The sequence below is a fragment of the Danaus plexippus genome, chromosome 20 (genome assembly GCF_018135715.1).
Source record: "Danaus plexippus chromosome 20, MEX_DaPlex, whole genome shotgun sequence".
Taxonomy (NCBI): Eukaryota; Metazoa; Arthropoda; class Insecta; order Lepidoptera; family Nymphalidae; genus Danaus; species Danaus plexippus.
Window position 1 is genome coordinate 2,537,041 of NC_083550.1, and position 18,210 is coordinate 2,555,250.

Genomic DNA, 18,210 nt, shown 5'->3' on the forward strand with positions numbered 1-18,210 from the left:
TTATTAGATAGCCACTTTTATGATCTGTCAATGAATTTATTACGCGAGGTAGGTAGTTGCCATAAAAATTCACAAACAATTTCTAAATCTTGTTATAAGATATAGACAAAATTTAAATGATAAGCAAATTAAATATATCAAAATTATTAAGATACGACTTAGTAAAAAAAATGTAACCGACAACATATTAGGAACGTTTGTCTTGACTTACATCCGCAATAGTTACGAATTACTATTTTATTCTTTCCCGATCTGAAGAGGCTTACGATACTTTTTTGTTAGTCTGAATATAAATGACTACTTACTAGCCGTACAAACATCCTCTCAAAGAAAACTCGATGATAAAAACCATTTACAGAACAGAAATTTCATTAAAAACTTATTATTTATCTCCACTTTTATTAACCAAACTATGAATAAAAATTCTTAAATGTCACATGAATTAAAAATCTACATCAATAATGATAAGGACGCCTATTTGGACACATTACTCGTGAAATATTTAACCTATTATCTCAAGTTATCATTTTTTCTCTTGGCCTGTCTTTTGCTAATGAAGTTAATAACAATATGCCTAAAGATGAGTGATAAAAGTTTAGGCCGAACGAATAATGTTCGGTAAGTTTTAAATACAGAACTGCTATAATATTTTAAACGGCGCAAAATAATTCATAATTTATGAAACCTTCTCATTTTTTTAATAGCAACTAGGTATATTGAACCTTCTCAATACAAAATTTTACAGGTGTGGAGTGGATAAAAAAACTCAACAATCTCTCGGAGAAACTAATCAAGGCGTCAAGACCCTTATTTTTTAGTAATGCAGAAATCCAACAAGCTTCAGGCAAAATCTGAATTAAGTGGCGGTTGGTACCAAATAGATTGTAGGTTGTGAAATAATCTAAGTTATAAATATTAAGAGATAAAATGCTTCTGAAACTTTCTTTATTATCCCATTCGCGTTTAGAATTATTACTTTCCCTAACACCCACCTTCTTTGATGTCATAGGCACAACAAATTCCTATGTAGATTTAAAATTATTTGTCTTAAGTGTTCCACTTGAGACGGTTAAAAGAAGCGCTTGAGTGAGTCCTCTAAATGTGTATTGAGTATTCCATTTACGTTTTTAAGGTAAGAATTTGTTAGTTTATTTTAAAGTTATAGAGCTAACATCATATCACTTTTCAATATTTAAGTTAAAAAATATTTCTATGATTAGTTTTCCTTCAAATTATATAATATATTTTTTTTCGCAATTACATTCTGTTTTTAGGAGGTTTTTATATTTGTGTCCTCAAAAACTACAAACCAGTTGTATCTTCCATCTTTTTTCCTTGGCATGCTTCATAAAACTTCTACAACATCCCAATACAGTTACGTATTCCTATCACAGTTTAGACTTTAGAGTGACTGAATTAGGTTTTTTGCCAAGTCCAGTAGTCAACAAAATGAACGGTCCTTTCTCCACATTAGAGTTTGAGTGTTTTAAGTGGTTTGTTTTGAATTGACTCTTGGGAAAGAATGAATTTATCATTTCTCCACATATTGATAATAAACACGGGTTAGGTTTTGTCATCAGAGGGAACATTGATACATACTCTTAATAAGCTTCTCACTTCTGAAACAAGTTACCTTACAAGTGTTTTACTCAGATGATTATTCTGTTATTGAGGCTTGAATTGGTACAGCCAAGTGTACGGCTTGGAATAGATCAATTCAAGTATAATTTAGCCTCCTTTTGATTCATGCAGAATATCTTTTAACTATTCTACTACACAGACTTGATTGAAATCTTTATATTCAAATAAATCATTCGTTAACAGCAAAGGTTGTTCGTTTTTTATGATTCGTATGTATTGTGATGAAAAAACTGCTGAGGTTTGATGAAGTATCTACATTTTAACTGTTCAAAAATCATTCATCATTTCTATAATGCTTTGGCACTTTAAATCTTGACCGCTTTTTATTGTTCATGGTCAATCTTTTTTTTTGTACTCTACCAAGACAACTGTTCCAGATTTCAGTGAAGGCAACAATGATGGACATTTATAGAGAATGATGAAATTTCTATTCAGGAATTACTTAGTCCTTCATTGTTTCTCATCGTTATCCAATATTTTAACGGATATGGAATTGTATGGAAACGAACAATAATATGAATTTATCAAGAATGCTAAATTGAAATTAAATAAATTCAGTATAACGATTTTACAAAGCATTGTTTTGTATAGATTTACGTCGGGTACGATGTGCATATACAATAATAATAAGTTTTTTTTTTTAATAAAATTTGTTAACCGTATATTTAGACACCACTGACACCACTGACAGACGGTGAAGGAAAACATCGTGAAGAAACCTGGTCTTATAATTTCAAATTATAAGATTGAAAACGCCAACCCGTCTTAAGCAAGCGTGGTGATTAATGCTCTAACCTTCTCCATGTGAAAAGAGGCCTTTGTTCAGCAGTGGGCTCCGGTAGGCTGATGATGATGATGAAGTTAACCGTGGTTTATGCTTCTAGTTCGGATTTCCGACTGTTGTTGACTGTATACAATACCCTGCAGCTTAAATTGATTATAATTATTTTAAGTTCGATTATATGAGACAGTAAACAGGACCGTTTTATTTTTACTATTGCACACAATATAAGTTTTGTTGTTTTTCTATTAGATACGTACAGTTAAATGTTTATGTTTTGTTCTGGCAAAATATTTAAAAATATAATCAAACATATTGAATCAATGATGGGAAACCAACATAATAACTTCGTCTTTTCTTTACTTTGTGTTTGAGCTATATGCGTTTCCTCATAGATTTCACCATTGTCTATGGAACTGTATTTAAATAAAAAATATTACTGTCAACGTCATAGTGACTATTAGATATTATTGGCGTTTAACTTTTCGAGTGTTGACAGATGCTTTAAGCTCAAGTGAAGATCGTAACGGGCTTCTGAGCAGTGTGATATAGACTTCACGGCATTATAATATGTATTTTAAATTAAATAGCTAGTAGTATACGGTAAAAAGTCAGTAAGAAAGAGTGATATTTAACTGAGTAATTAAATTTCGTTTTTAATTAGTTGTTATTAGATTATTCAGCGTTCTTGATATGGACTTTAGAATCAATAATTTAATACTAAAGAGGTCTGGTGTTGTACAATGTATTTGATGTTCTATTGACCAAACTCTACTTGAAAAAAGTATAAATTACCTTGGCGTCCTCCTGTTGTATCTGGTAGCAATGATTTTTACTCCAATTTATATAGCGATGACTTTCATCAAAACTTGGCGCATTCGTTCATTCAGATCTCGATTATTGGAGTTCTTGAGTGGTAACACAAGTGTGGCCTTCTGTAAAGTTCCTGAAAATGCTCCAGGTTAGTCAGAAAAATACATATTGAGGTGAAGCTTATTACGAAACATAAAAATTTATAGAAAAAATATCATAAGTAACGAGCATTACTATTTATCAATATTTTTAAATTTTATAATTGGCTACACTAAATATATCATAGAAATATAATATAACAAATTTTTGCTAACATTTAATAAACAAAATGAAGTTGGTTATTAATTAATTACACCATATTCCAGAGACCCCAACGCTCAGTTCAAAATTATGTACTAACCCAAAGAATGCATATCTATGTGATCTCCTTGATTATACTAATGCATCACGGATATGCAGCATGAAGCCCACACAATGCATTGATATAAACGACTGGGTGGCATGTACTGGTGGACTGCCTTTAGGAAACGAATACAATTTACCTATCGATGATCTTAATGTTGAAGTGCTTTTTGAATGCGAGATGGATCCGCACGGGGATAGCTCATATCAAAATATAATAACTGTAAGTTTATATAAATTAAAAATTACATTGACAATTTTTTTTATTCTGAACGCAGTGGCCAAAATTTCATAGACTATGCAATGTTATGTAATGATTTGTTATGTAAATAATTACTATGGTTTCCCCTTACATTACATAACACCACATAAGTATTCCATTAGATTGGTTAACTTCAATGTTTTTTTAATTATTAACAACTATTGATGGAACCCTGTTTCGCTTGTTCTAGTTGGAATCGATGGGTCAACCTATAGCTTGGAAGGCCGGTTCGCATTTAGCTATTGTATTAAAAACGAACATTGAGCATCTGAGTCTGGTCGGCTTCCATTTTGTTGGTGGGGAATTCATTATTGATCACAAGTTGCCCGTTGTTAGGATACAAAGTATGTAAATCATTTGTTCATTGTAGCTACGAATTTGTGACTTCAAACAAATTTGTACATTTATATTTTCCTTAGGTACATTCTTTATTTATGAATGATTTCCAGCTGTCAAACTTTCCGGGGAGCCAAATAAAGCTGTCGACTTATCAATGCGAGGACTCCGTAGTGAAATTCAGCATAGTTTGAAATTATCCCACGAGGAATTCCAATGGTCTCTCCACGCGGCGCTCTTAAGGAAACTTTCGAAGGTCGTTGACATTAAGTCAGAAAGAAGGAGCATAGAAATGAATGGGGGCAGTGATAAGGTTATAGACACGTCACCAAGAAAGAAAGTCACGCTTCACGATGTCAGTACAATCACAACTAAATCACTGGGAGAGGAAGAAAAGCCGGATGTATCGAAAGAATTGAGTGCAGTTGAAGTGAAGCCGGAGAAAACTGAGATACTTGTCGAGAAAATTGTGAAGGAAATCGTCCATAAATCACCAGAAAGGAAAATAAGGAGGTCTCCAGAAAAGATCATAAACAAATCACCAGAAAAGAAGCTGGTGGTGCCAGAAAACGGTGAACTAGTAGTGGAAAACGTGACCGTAGAAATACAACATAACATAACACCAAAAAAATCCAGTCTCAAGTTGGATCTCAAGAAGGGCACGAGCCAAGCTTCCTCGTCGCTGCTCAACATCTCCAGTCAAATTAAATCAATTACGACACACAAAAGAGTAGTCAGCACGACCGCGCCGAGACGTCCACAGAGTTCGGCTTCAAATTATTCAAACGTCAAAGAGGATACACCAAAGAGTTCGCCCTCGCAGATGACGCCCAAGTCAGCCAAAAGTTCCCGTCCGTTAGTGAATACTAAGTCCCTGAACGTTTTAATATATTCCGATAGTGTAGTGGCTAGGGATAACCTGGAATCGTCCCTGAGGAAAGTCTTAGACTGTGATCGGTAAGTAAACACTTGTATTATTAAAAAAAAAAAACATTTTTTTTTCTGATTTTAGTGCGCATTTTATCGCTTTACTTCATCACCTACGGAAAACATGGTTTTAATTATGAGTGCGAGCAATAGTAATTATTATAAAGAAATTATTTTTTCAAAACATTACATGATCACACAATAATAACACATAATACTTAGTACTTAAAGACCAACTCTTGCTAGGGTACGTTGTAAGGTCTTTCGCTAGATTGTAGAGTTTTATTTTATAGTTGCATTACACAGTCCGACCTAGGCGGTTCGATGTGTTATGACGTAATCTACTTAAGCTATACCTTCGCCCGATTTCAATGAAAATTGCAATTGTATTTAATGTGAAAAAACCAATGACTATTCAGAACCCTGACATACCAGATTAAATAACCCTGTCATCTGAGAATTCGATTTTTGAAAAAATATTATTTTCAATCTAATCGTAACATATTTTTTTTTTATAATTTATCGATGTCTGAAAATACTACGACAAAGAGGTATATATACACATTATACACATTGTTGTCTGATACGAATGCGACGATAACAGTTAGAAAAATAAACATGATATAAAAAAAAAATAAGTAAATTTAATATAATCAATATTTCTATAATAATTTAATATATGGACTTATTTGTCTTTGATCCGAGTATATATATTACTAACTTGGTTATCCTGAGATTTACGTGTCATCGATTTCCATCTCGTGTGCGTCAAATCACTAACAAGTTTATCCTTCACCCTCTCCCTCTGACGTCTCTGACGCACGAACTAAACACCCTTAAACAATGACGCGGGTTTCCTCCAAGTGATTGTCCCAAAGATACAAGTGATTATGATTGATTACTTTGAAAACAAAACCAACCGATACCTTAAGGCTTAACGAATCGGTAAATTGCGATGATAAAGCCGTGCCCATAATTCTTTCTTATGCTAAAATATATTTAACTCTTTTGAAAAAAAAAAACACAAAAATTCAAAGTTACATCACTAAATAATCATTTGAGTGAACAGCTTTCCAATTTTCGTTAAAAGTATATCCATTCCTATATCATTTACATACTTAATATTTAATATCAGTAGTACATTGGTTCATTTTTCTAATATAACAAAATTTTCATATAAGAATGTGTTTTAAAATATAAGTCTCTGAAGATTCATATTTACTATGATGTATCACAGGTATACAGTATACAGCGTGTCCGCGGCTTCTCTCCTTGGAGGTGCGTGGCGTGGGCGGGCGGCGTTAGTGGCAGTGGCAGGTTGTGCTGGAAGGGCGGCACCCTTACTGCTGGCACACCTGTTAGACGGCGGAAGACTTCTGGCTCTCTGCTCCGACCTGCTGCACACTGTGCTACCTCACTATAAGACCGCTGAGGTAGAGGATTTAGTAATTTTGGCTAATATTCGTATTATTGTTTTTGGTTATATATAAAAAAAAATTAAGAATGAAAAAGTAAATTTCCTAAAAATAAGATATATTAAATGAGGTTATATAAAATATTGACGGGAACTCTAAAAAATAACATAGATAATTAATGGGTATTTTATAAACCTAATTGCAGATAATCATCAACTTGTCTATGTATATGAAATTAGATATTATTAAAAATCTTACATTATACAGCGTACAACCGGAAAAGATAAATTTTGTAAATAAACTCATTTGTTTTATATTATCGCTTATCTACTGTTTTCTTACGATTGACTGCTTGTAAAGAAGTTACTAGAAGTACTATTGAATAGTCGTAACTACTCAATTAATAGTCTATTATCCTTTTCAGATAAGGGAAAACGAGGTGGTTCAATTCTCATACGACAAATGGGAGTCGGTTAAAATGAAACACCACATATTCTGCTACCAGGCGTCGCCAGCAAAGAAACAGTTCTCAACTGAGAGCGACAGACAGTATGTAATATCTCATAGCAATATAATAAAGTGTGCCTATAAATATATATCAAATTCAGATGTCGCTTTTGTGTTATCGGTTAAGTGCGAGTCGGTCCTAATCTCAATTAGATGTGCGAAAACAATAAGGTGTTGTATTTAATGTTGTGAACGGTTTTACAGAGCCAGTCAAGACGCTAATATGTGTTGGTACGCATATAATTACAATATCAAATATGTAGATTGCTGCTTCACATAGATAATATTAATATATCATGCCTGGTTGTCGTGTATATAGTGACTTAAAATTTTATGCACTGTACTGTCGTGTATGTAGCGCTTAAATCCTAAATACATTTTTAATCTATATTTTTAATTATTATTACATACTAATCTTAAGACATATATTTTTATGAGTGTAATGGTAAAAACCTTTTTGTATAAAATATATATATTTTTTGTAATTTTAAACATTAATTATTTTCTGCTGTATGGTTATTTAGAAACTAATTTATTTAAAAATTTCTTACAATACTAATGATACCTTATTTAAAAGTAGATGAAGCTATAAAGATTTTTTTTGCATATGATTAAATTAACATTTGGCTAACAATTATTTATATTGCAGATTAAATTTAATAACATTACTAAATTATTGATTATTATTATAGGCCATCCAAATACACGGGTCATCCAGGTCATGAGCTGGATATCCAGGTGTTAGCTTCTGAAGAGACCTGGAGGACGCCATCACTGCTGCAAGCCACTGACACGACTAACAAAGGAATGGCCATTTTCTCGCAGGTTATAAAAATTTACGTAATAGTTTTGTGTCAAAAAGCTCAAAAACATCTTCATAAACATTCGCTTTCATGATAATAGTAGGATTATATACTACAAAATTGATAGATTGTACGAAATATACAACCTCCTTCGTTAATAGACGTAAAGATTTGAACAAGAAAGTATAAATGTATTTATATATAACAAAGTTTCTACCATACTTCCAGATCCACTTAGAAGCTGATCCCTGTGACTATCTCGGGGAGGAAGGTGTGAGGAGCAACGAGGCCAGGATTGAAATACTCCACAAGATACTAGGAGACGTTCTCGGCCTACACGTTAAAGATCCCAAAGAACTCACCACCGTCGAATACACCAGGGGATACTTCCTGGGAAACCACCTGGTGAGACTTGTTGTATGATGAGCAGCACCGCCATCACCTGTCATAGTAGCCATTGCTGTGATGTTATGTCATTCTAATTAAATACTTAATATATTTCAAATTTAGAATATTCTCGAATTAGTAAACTATACCATATCGAGTCTGTAACGGAGGCGGCTAGTTACAAACAGCTGTGTGCTGTCTGAAATTAAAAAAAAATATTATGTCAACGATATTATTCAAAATTATAACATCACTCACTCACTCACTCCACATACATTAATGATCTTAGAATGTATTTATTTTTATTAATTTACGAATGCATTCAAGCGATACAGTATACAGTAGTCATAGAACATAGTATGATATATACTCTGTAGTATAATATATACTCTGTAGTGCACGTATAGTGATCGATGGAATAACACGATTAGTTCACGAGTAAACTTAAGAGAAACACGACACTAATCGATATTCAACTTTATTGTGATATAAATAGAGTGTAATACGGTTTGTTAGGGAGGCTGGGCGGTGGTGTCGGGCGCGCCGGGCCACGTGACCGTGTGATGCCCGGTGAGCGGCAGCTCGCTTGTAGTGTGCGAGGCTTATAGAACATTCGCGAATATTGAACCACTTCCAGAATATTTTTGAATAACGTTCCATTTTTGAAATATTCTGAAACATCATTTCATTTTTTAAATACACTGAAATATCATTCCTTTTCTAGAATATTCTGGAATATTTAAACGATATATCTACTAATTGCTGAAAACAAGATTTTAAAAAGTTTCAAATTAAAATATATTTTTTTAATATTTTTATATCTCGTGCTGTTTCGTAACAGATGTTCTATAAACCTTTTTGTTTTAAAAATCTATTTGCTTTATAATATTGTAAGCTTACAAAACGCTTAGCATCTTATTTTATGCACTAATCTTCTTGTTTTTTATTTACACTTATTTTATATATTTTTTTTATTATATCCAGATCTAAGCTAAAGCCTTATTGTCTCAAAAGATTATACGTAACGCTTTCAACTCGTTCTGTAAGTCGCTATTTAAAATACACGATTAATAGACTAGATTAAATCATGACTTATCTATTTATAAAATATATCAATTAAAGCTATTATAATATTTGAAGTTTAGCAAGTGTTGCCAGGTTTGTTACCTGTATTATAATAAATAATCTGTGTTCTGCAGCAAAAGATCTCGCTAGTGGAGGCGTGGTGTGGGGGTGTCGGGGGTGCGACAAGGGTGCAGGATGTGGGGGGTGTGAGGGTGCAGTGGTGCGGAAGGGGGGAGGAGGGTGATCCCCCCGGGGATGCCAGCCTGCCGGTGTCACTCTACGAGTGTCCAGAGAACTTTGACACTGTTGAATATTTTGATGTACGTATAACTTAATATATATATTTTTTTATATAGAATGAATTAATCTTAATTTGAACTTTCATATATTTATAATCTGTAACGCAAAGACTTGATTAAAGTCAATATATGCTCCTTTTAAGTGTCTTGGTGTCGATATCCCGCAAGTCTCTTCCATGGATTTAAAGTAGTGATATTAAAAAAATATATTTTCTGAGAATGTTTAATTAATACAAACATTATAGTAATGAACTTATAAGAGCTACCTGTCAGTGGCGCGCTCTGCAAATAAGCACTGGTCACCCTGCACATACAACAGCTAAACCTGTATTGTTAATTTCTTACTTATGTAAGTACTGTTAATCATACATTACGGATACGTATTTAACATTTGTATAGGCTGGTGTATATATATATATATGTGTGTGTGTGTGTATGTATTTTTTTTTAATCTATTAAACATTCCATACAGAATCTTACCTCAAGATCGCTAGGCCGCCTTTTGATATACGCGGATGTGTTGGCCAGCACTCAATTCATCAGCGGATGTTCGCTGGCTCATGGCGTGGGTGCGACTGCGAGGAGACAGGTCAAGGGTCGCGGCAGAGGAGGAAACACCTGGATCACACCACACGGACAGGCCGCCATTACTGTACAGGCAAGGAAAATGAATTGAAATACTGATACATATATTTTTTTACAAATTTATTGAAATGTTTTATAAGAGTTATTTGTGTTTGGATATTACGGGTTTTTTATAAACGGGATATAAATATGTGTTTTTATATATTACATCTAGTTTATTGTGTTGTAGATATGGCAGAAGATTTCGCCCCTACTACCATTATACCAGCACGCGGCTGCGCTCGCCGCCACGAGGGCTGTACGACTACAACACGGATACGATCAGATAGACATACGGTACGACAACGACACGATTATATAAAATCGCATATTAAATCAACTAGACTCGACCCGTGCGGTCTAAAGGTTTTAAATTATGATTTTCACTTAAAACTTTGTTCCAAAACATTAAAAATAGCTTCTTCTTCTTCGTCTCAAGAGTCTTTGCAGACTCGTCGAGCTCATCTCGTATCGGCGATCCGTATACATGATGACTTTCATGGGAAGAGATAGTTACAGTGGTTTTCTCTTGCCTTCTGCACCAGCACTTTTTTGGGGCTATTTAGACCCCAAGCCTTGCTGTAGCCTCTTCCAGCCAGTGGTATCTAACTACTCTTAGAAAGTACATATGACTCGGAAAAGATCACATTGTTACTTGCCAGATTTCGAACCCGCGCCCTCGTATGAGAGCTGAGACTTTTAACCTTCACGACTAATTCAAATTATTTTACAGTTACATTTAAAATAAAACATTTCATGGAATTAACACATCATACAATCAAAATGCTCCTTGTGACGAAAATGTCCTAGCCATAAAACAAATTTTGTTCCAATAAGGGATCAAGCATACAAACTGTCCTAGACTCAATAAAATCTTTTATTTTAATATACAAATCCAAAAAAAAAACAAAAAATTTCATACAAAAAAAATATACGATTGCTCTACAAACGTGATTAGTATATTGCAGGTTTGAATCTTATTTCGAACGAATTTGGTTTTATATTACCATAAACATTCCCATAATTATATAATACTACAATACTATGACAGTATTTCGTATTGAACCACAGTATAAAATGGCCGAACGACATCTACTACGGGCGGGAGATGAAGGTGGGCGGCACCATCGTCACGGCGAACTGCATCGGCGATGACGTCATCATCGGCATCGGTGAGGGGGGAGGGGGGGGGGAATAATACATTACATGTAGCTATTGAGGAACACACATTAATACAGATAGGAATGAAATAAATAACATGGAAGCCTATGAGAATTTATTATTATTAAAAAAATATTTAGATTTTTCTCATCACTATGTACGTCTATATTTGTTATTTTTCTGTCAATTCCTTTGTTAATTATTAAATTATTATCCGTATTCTCCTTCAGGCACGGGTATGAACGTCACTAACAAGGTGCCGACGACCTGTCTCGATGATATAATAACGGATTACAACAAGAGCCGCGGCACATCACTAGCGTTGATATCGATAGAAAAGTTCCTCGCCCGATACTGTTCAGAATTGGAAACTATTCTGGATGATCTTGAGAAAAATGGCGTGGAGGGATTCCTTGAGGATTATTATAAATACTGGATGCATTCGTCAGTTGCCTTTGTTACTGGATACATGGAAGTAGCTAACTAACTTGTACGAAGATAAAAAAAAAGTATTTAAACTTTCAGTGGCGATGAGATCACAATAACCGACGCCAGCGGGTCCGCCGTGCCCGGGGTGGTCAGAGGCGTCGACGATGCTGGCTGGCTGTTGGTACAGACAGGAGGCGAAGCCGGGGGGCGAAGCGATATAGTGCGGGTGGCGCCCGACGGCAACACCTTCGACATCATGGCCGGCCTCATTGCACCCAAGTGTTAGAATAAGCGTAGTGTGCGGAGATGTTGTATGTGTTACGAATTATTCGTTGTGTTTGATGTACATAGCTTTAAGATATTTGATTTTGTGGTTGTTCGAATTTGTTATTTATAAGTTTGTTATTTATATCAAGAAGTGTTATGAGACCTACTTTTCATGCTGACCCATCACATTCAATATAAATAATCAATGTACACAAAGCTACTAGGTCATTTGTTATTAGAAAGAAAGGAGGTACTTGACTAGAAAATGTATAGATGTGTATTATTGATGATGTGACATTGATCAATTATATCGATAAATAGCAACGCAGCTCGCAAACAAAAATAGTGTAGAAAGCTTTGTTATGAATGTTTTTTTTTTTTATAATTTTATATAAGTACCAAACCAAAAAGTTTTAATGCTTACATATAAACTTTTTTGGTTCGGTGCTTATGTAAAAGTCAGTTATATTTGTTTGAATAAATATTGATAGTGTTATAAGTGTCTGTAATATAATTGAATGAATGAAATATTGAGGAAAATTAAAAAAAAACGAATGACGCTTATTTTTATGTTGGCATTAAAACCGCAGACAGAAGTTACGTACCATTACTAGCTGTGCGACAAATGTTTAAGAGAAAAAAAGGTGCGTGGCGTCGTAGAGCGAGAAAAAATATATTCTCATTTTAGAAATAGTGAGTGACATAAAAAATAATGTTTCCATAGCAACGGATATTCTGATAATGCTACCTAGTTTGTAATATGTATTTAAATCAGAGTTACTGGAATTTGTCCATTTATTATAAGATATATGTTTTATGATCATATCGTGTAACATGTCAAAGCTGTGACACTGCCAGCGCGCGAGCTCGTGGAGAACTGATGAATCGGAAAGATTGTATAGGGATACTTGAATTGTATAGGAGTATTAATGATGTTGAGTAATATTCAGTGCTGTGTGACGTCATCGGGTTATTTCATTGCAGACGTTACGTTTGTGATAAGTAATAAAGTTTATTAATTATATTGAACGATAAAATCACGAGGATTTTAGCCGCGGATTGCTAACGATATTGTATTTGTATAGAACTTTGTTAGTGTTCTTAGTATGAGCGTTCATTGTCTAACTAAATACCAACCGTTTCAATGTATCCTTCGATCTATGCCTTACAACGAGTTTCCATTTTCACGTTTATAAATTTACACACGACAGCATCGTTGTAGGTTTGTAAGAGAAAAACTACAAAGCAGACCCGTGGTAAGGATAATTATATATAAATGTGTATTTATGAATAAATAACGTTAAATTCGACGGTTTGATAATGAATTCTCATATTAAGGCTACAAGGAATTGTTATTTAATACACTGACGACTAATTTTTTTTATTATTATTAAAAAATTTCTTAGAAAAAAAAAATGAAAGTCTTTCTTAGGGTGTCAATTAAATTAGGCTCTCGTGTAGTCGAAACTCAGAACTGTCTCAGTCTAGATAAGGCTTCTTTCAAATTTTTTTATCAGTTCCATAAAACTTAATTGAAACCTAACATTTGACATTTTACCTATTAAAGGTTATATTTGTCTGTAAAAACAACTTATATATTGTATTGTGTGTGCAACATGGGATCTTTTCATGTGCTCAGACAATTGTGTAGCGCGTTAATCAGATAAAATTAATATTGAAAGCCTCTCTTCAGATACATCTACCTCAGATAAACTTCCACAAAACGGTTCCTGCTATAAGATCTGTGTTACCACAAGTGTCATAGACAAACTCCGTATGTAGTTTCCAGTTGTCATTTAATAACCAGCGTAGGTTTTTGAATAAAGAACTGTAAACGCTCAGTTTGTAGTCTGAGATGCAAACTCATGGTATGCTACTGTTAGTCATTCATGTCACCTGTTATGATCTCTATTGTGTGCGCATTAAAGTCTAGAATCTAATGTTTCTTTGATTGTCATTTAATATATTAATTCGTAATTCCTAGATAGATTTAACAGCTTTAATATACAGTACAGCGTTTTATAAATTTTGATTATTGTATTACATTTTTGCAGCATCGTATTGACTGATAGGATTTGAAAGTTTAGTATAGTTCCTCCGTGGAAGAAGTTACATTTTTCATTCCAAAGCTAAAATAGGTTTTATATGATCCAAAGACAATTTTTTTTTTTATATTAATATATATTAAATTATTAGCAGAACTAAATAGTACTGTTTTTTTTTATTTGTAAATTTGGTGCTTAGCATATAATTGTGATATTATTTTAGATGATTTAAAAATTATTATATCATAATATTTGTTATTAACACGTGAACTCCGCGCGCTTATTGTAAATGTTTTATGTGAATTATTTCTGATGTATTTTAATGTTAAACGCTCGACCTTCACATGACTGAGGAGTTGTAGTTAGTTGTAGTTTAGAATTCTATTGTTATATCAAACAAAATGTGCCTAAGACGCATATAAAGATAATTGTAATGTTTTTGGATATCTCGAATATTTATTCTAAAACATAATTAAGACACTGTTGTTCTTTGAATTTATATTATTATATTCTAGTATCTTAAATGTTATCAAACGTTCACTTATTGAACCTTAGCTGTTGTGATGTGTTTTTGTTAATATTGAAGTCTCAAATCGTTTATTCCCTGTTAAAGTTACACTTTAAGCGCATGTTCAAATATATTATTTCAGATCCGTATGCATTTTCATTTCCGTAAATAAAATATTTATATGATTCATCTTAAAGTATTTATTATGTACAATTATAGTAACAATTTTCATTAGAGGCATAGATATCTGAAAACGAAGTAAAATAAATAGTAATTGAAAGGGGGATTGTAGAACTACATTAAAAAAATATCAAAAGTTTGTATTGCAATTATAGCATCCTGTCTTAATAATAATATTTTTTAATTTCAGTAGAGGCAGTTATTACAGATATAACATATCAATAATCGTCCGCATTTTCCATTTTGAGTTTATTAGGCGGGAGTCCCGCGCTGCCCGTCTCGCGTATTGTGAATATGGCGCCGCTCAGTCTATCCTCGGAGTCTGTTTCTTTAGATGTTGTCACGAATAATTCGTCCAAATTCGGCCCGCCCCAGGTCAGGGACGTCGTCCGTGACACTGGCAGCTTGTAACCAAATATAACCTCTCTTTTGTCCGGGTTAATGTGTAGAACCTGACAGATGAAAGAATAATTAATAAATATTCTAAATTTATATACACAGTAAGTAGAAGTTAGTTTTATAATATACAAGAGGGTTAAAGATGTCATAAGTTGTTCCAATTACATAGTATTGAGTTTCTTAAGTATTTTTTCTGTATACACAAATCGTTAATAGATTAAATCTGTTGAATGTATTAACAACAAATTTTTTATTCTATGTATAATTAATTTTTTAATTAACTTACTGTTCCACCGAACATGATCGCAACCCACAGGTTTCCTCTTTTGTCTATGGTCATTCCGTCCGGTATAGCGTCTTCGTAACCATAATTCGTTATATCTACAATTGTTCGTCTTCCACCTATAAATAAATAAAAAAATAGAGTCACAACAGTTGAAGAGTTTTTTCAGAATAATAGTAATTTCTTTACCAACAACTTATTTATTTTATACTTAACATTTCGACTAACAAAATATATTTTGAGCTTACGTTCATTATGTGTCTATTAAGCAAACTTTAATTTGTTCTCGAAAATTATCGAGTCATTTTTATTAATTCACGAACAAAAATCACTTAGATTATAACGTATACTCACTTATCGCCCCACTCACAGAGTCAAAATCAAATGCCTCGACCTTCTGTGTGCTTGAGTCAATGTAATACAAAACAGTATTATTTAAGGACCACACTAAGCCGTTAGATATAGACACAGGACGCAGTTGCACTTGAGGTTTAAAACTGTTTAAATCGAAGCTGTAGAAGGTGCCCTTATCAGGTGTCACTTCGTCACCAGATTGTGGGCCTTTGGTCCCTACGTTGAAAGATTAATTCTGTTTTAAGTTTAAATTGCTGTATTAAATATGGGTGGAATTATAAAAATATTTACTTCTAAACTCTTTTAGTTTTCATGATTAGAAACGCATATATTAGGACCAATAATACTATAAGAATGCAATAAATTTAATTATAATTTTCTGAGCTTAAAGAATAAGTGTTCAGTTCGATATTCGAGTTTGACGTTTTAAACCTAATTGACATATTTTATAGGGTTTTTAATAGACTCAAAAAGAATGATAGTTTTCATACCAGCCCAAAACCGCCCTTCTACATCTGGTTTGCCTTCATTTAAGTAGTTATCCGGTAGTCCATCGTCCACGGTGGTTATGAGACGTAATGCCGAGTCTCCTGCCACATCCCAGTCCAACAGATACAGACCGGCACGTACGCATACTAATAGTCGCCGAGACCCCGAAACTAGCGATACCACGTTCACTTGACCGTAACCTAAGAAAATTAAAGTTTATCCCACAATAAAACCAAAATTTTATGAATGATTCTTACTACGTTATCTCAAGGCCGACTCAATAATGAACCAATACATTCCTTGGACGTTATTTAAAAAAAAAATGGCAAAAGTTAAACAATAACCAAAAAGAAAGTAACAAAATATTTTTGTATATTTATTTAAGTGTTTTTTCTTATCAATTCCTTGCAACAAAACAAAACTATTAAAATACTTATCATTGTAATTTCATGATTTTAATAGATTTTTATGATTTAAATAGATAAAAATGAGGTCATGCAACAAGTCGTACTGCAACTAACCGATATGCTTGGTGTATATTTTTCCCGTGGCGTAGTCAAGTCGGTGAACATTTTGCTGATGAACGTCTACGAAAAATAAGGATTGTGTGTCTACATCCCACACTGGACTCTCTCCGTGTGTAAACAACGCAGGCTTGTTACTCTCCTCAGATGATACCTATAAGATACAACACTATATACATGTAGTTGTGGCTTGTTTATTGATATGGAATGAAGTGGAATAAGAAAAAGGTATTAAGTCGTTAATTACTTACGGTATCTGATCAAAAATCGCTAAAATAAAATTTGCATGGTAAAGTAAGAATCCGAAAATAGAATAAAACATTTTTTCATAAGAATATCATAAATAAGCATGTTTACTTTTCTAGCATTTAGTAAGGTAAAAGAATGTCCTTAATTTGAGACAATATTTTGTGTTATAAAATATGTATAACATTTTTATGAAGGTAATAATAGTACGTGCTGGTTATCATGACTTAAAAAATACCGCAACAAAAATAATTTCAATGATATAAGGAAAAACAGCAACTTACCATAGAAATTTTATAGTTTTTTATCGGATTCTTAGCGTGTAGGCAAGCAGCTAGCACCAGTAACAGAATGATCCGCATTGTAAACATCCTAAGAAATTTTAAAACAATAAAAGCAAATTTTATTAATCTCTATTTCAGTCAATATACATCCGTATTTTGAAACATCGGACGCGAGCAGTGTAATCGACTAGTTGTGTTTTTTTTTTAAACTCGTGGAGGCAAAGAATGAGCACTTACAAGTGCTCAATCAACAACACCAAATAATAAAACACCTTTATAGTTTTACCTTTTATATCACCTGATATTGAATCTTCCGTCATACAAACTGGAATGTTGATTTAAGTGACTTCATGCCTAACATTTAATAGAGAATAAGTTACGTTACTAAAAACTGTTTAGAATATCTAAGAATTCTTTTTAACTAAACGTTTTACGTTATATTTATGACTCTTCGTTAGTTAAAGACGTTTATTTGTATTTATTATAAAATTCGTCTTATGGGATATTATAGATAATTAATAAGGATTCTGTTAGAAAGTAAATAATAGTCATATGCAAAAAAATGTAATAACAAGATTACAAGACGCAAAGCCAAGTTTATTTATTTATTTTAATGAAGACTTAAATTTTGGATTTAAACTAAATTGAGGTCTAAGTTCAGGCGTGTCATAATTGTTTTCATTCAGTTGTCTGAGAATGATGTACTTTGTCTTGACTATGGTTGAAAAACAGCTGCAGAATCGAGGAATCGTCAGGAACAAAAATTCACATATACTAAC

General features: G+C 33.1%; 2 protein-coding genes across 4 annotated transcripts; one reads left to right on the forward strand and one right to left on the reverse strand.

Annotated features, from left to right (window-relative positions):
* Nucleotides 1-3,246: 3,246 nt before the first annotated feature.
* Nucleotides 3,247-14,817, forward strand: LOC116773847 (biotin--protein ligase). 2 transcript variants are annotated; one of them, XM_032666373.2, is made up of 15 exons: nt 3,247-3,383; nt 3,601-3,860; nt 4,090-4,243; nt 4,349-5,192; nt 6,400-6,595; nt 7,002-7,126; nt 7,289-7,315; nt 7,777-7,909; nt 8,116-8,292; nt 9,474-9,659; nt 10,111-10,296; nt 10,453-10,559; nt 11,334-11,434; nt 11,654-11,867; nt 11,949-14,817. In XM_032666373.2, the coding sequence occupies exons 1-15, from the start codon at nt 3,248-3,250 to the stop codon at nt 12,136-12,138; spliced, it is 3,036 nt and encodes a 1,011-aa protein (XP_032522264.2). In that variant the 5' UTR covers nt 3,247; the 3' UTR covers nt 12,139-14,817. The 2 variants fall into 2 exon arrangements, with proteins under 2 accessions (XP_032522264.2, XP_032522265.2); XM_032666374.2 differs by lacking the exon at nt 7,289-7,315.
* Nucleotides 14,818-14,856: 39 nt separating this feature from the next.
* LOC116774182 (regucalcin-like) lies at nt 14,857-17,867 on the reverse strand. Of its 2 annotated transcripts, XM_032666842.2 has the most exons (7): nt 17,718-17,867; nt 17,432-17,519; nt 16,899-17,055; nt 16,380-16,577; nt 15,889-16,104; nt 15,538-15,653; nt 14,857-15,304 (listed from the first exon to the last, which is right to left on the reverse strand). In XM_032666842.2, exons 2-7 carry the CDS (start codon nt 17,516-17,518, stop codon nt 15,071-15,073), a joined length of 1,008 nt encoding a protein of 335 aa, XP_032522733.2. In that variant the 5' UTR covers nt 17,519; nt 17,718-17,867; the 3' UTR covers nt 14,857-15,070. The 2 variants fall into 2 exon arrangements, with proteins under 2 accessions (XP_032522733.2, XP_032522732.2); XM_032666841.2 differs by lacking the exon at nt 17,718-17,867 and having other exon boundaries at nt 17,432-17,698.
* Nucleotides 17,868-18,210: the final 343 nt, after the last annotated feature.

Excerpts from the sequence above, each read along its gene's own strand:
- LOC116773847 (XM_032666373.2), top strand. The coding sequence starts at position 3,248 with ATGATTTTTACTCCAATTTATATAGCGATGACTTTCATCAAAACTTGG. Across the intron at positions 10,297-10,452 it reads AGGCCGCCATTACTGTACAG|ATATGGCAGAAGATTTCGCC; the intron begins GCAAGGAAAATG and ends ATTGTGTTGTAG. Across the intron at positions 10,560-11,333 it reads TACGATCAGATAGACATACG|TATAAAATGGCCGAACGACA; the intron begins GTACGACAACGA and ends ATTGAACCACAG.
- LOC116774182 (XM_032666842.2), bottom strand. The coding sequence starts at position 17,518 with ATGTTTACAATGCGGATCATTCTGTTACTGGTGCTAGCTGCTTGCCTA. Across the intron at positions 16,105-16,379 it reads AGAAGGGCGGTTTTGGGCTG|GGACCAAAGGCCCACAATCT; the intron begins GTATGAAAACTA and ends CTTTCAACGTAG. Across the intron at positions 15,654-15,888 it reads CTCTGTGAGTGGGGCGATAA|GTGGAAGACGAACAATTGTA; the intron begins GTGAGTATACGT and ends ATTTATTTATAG.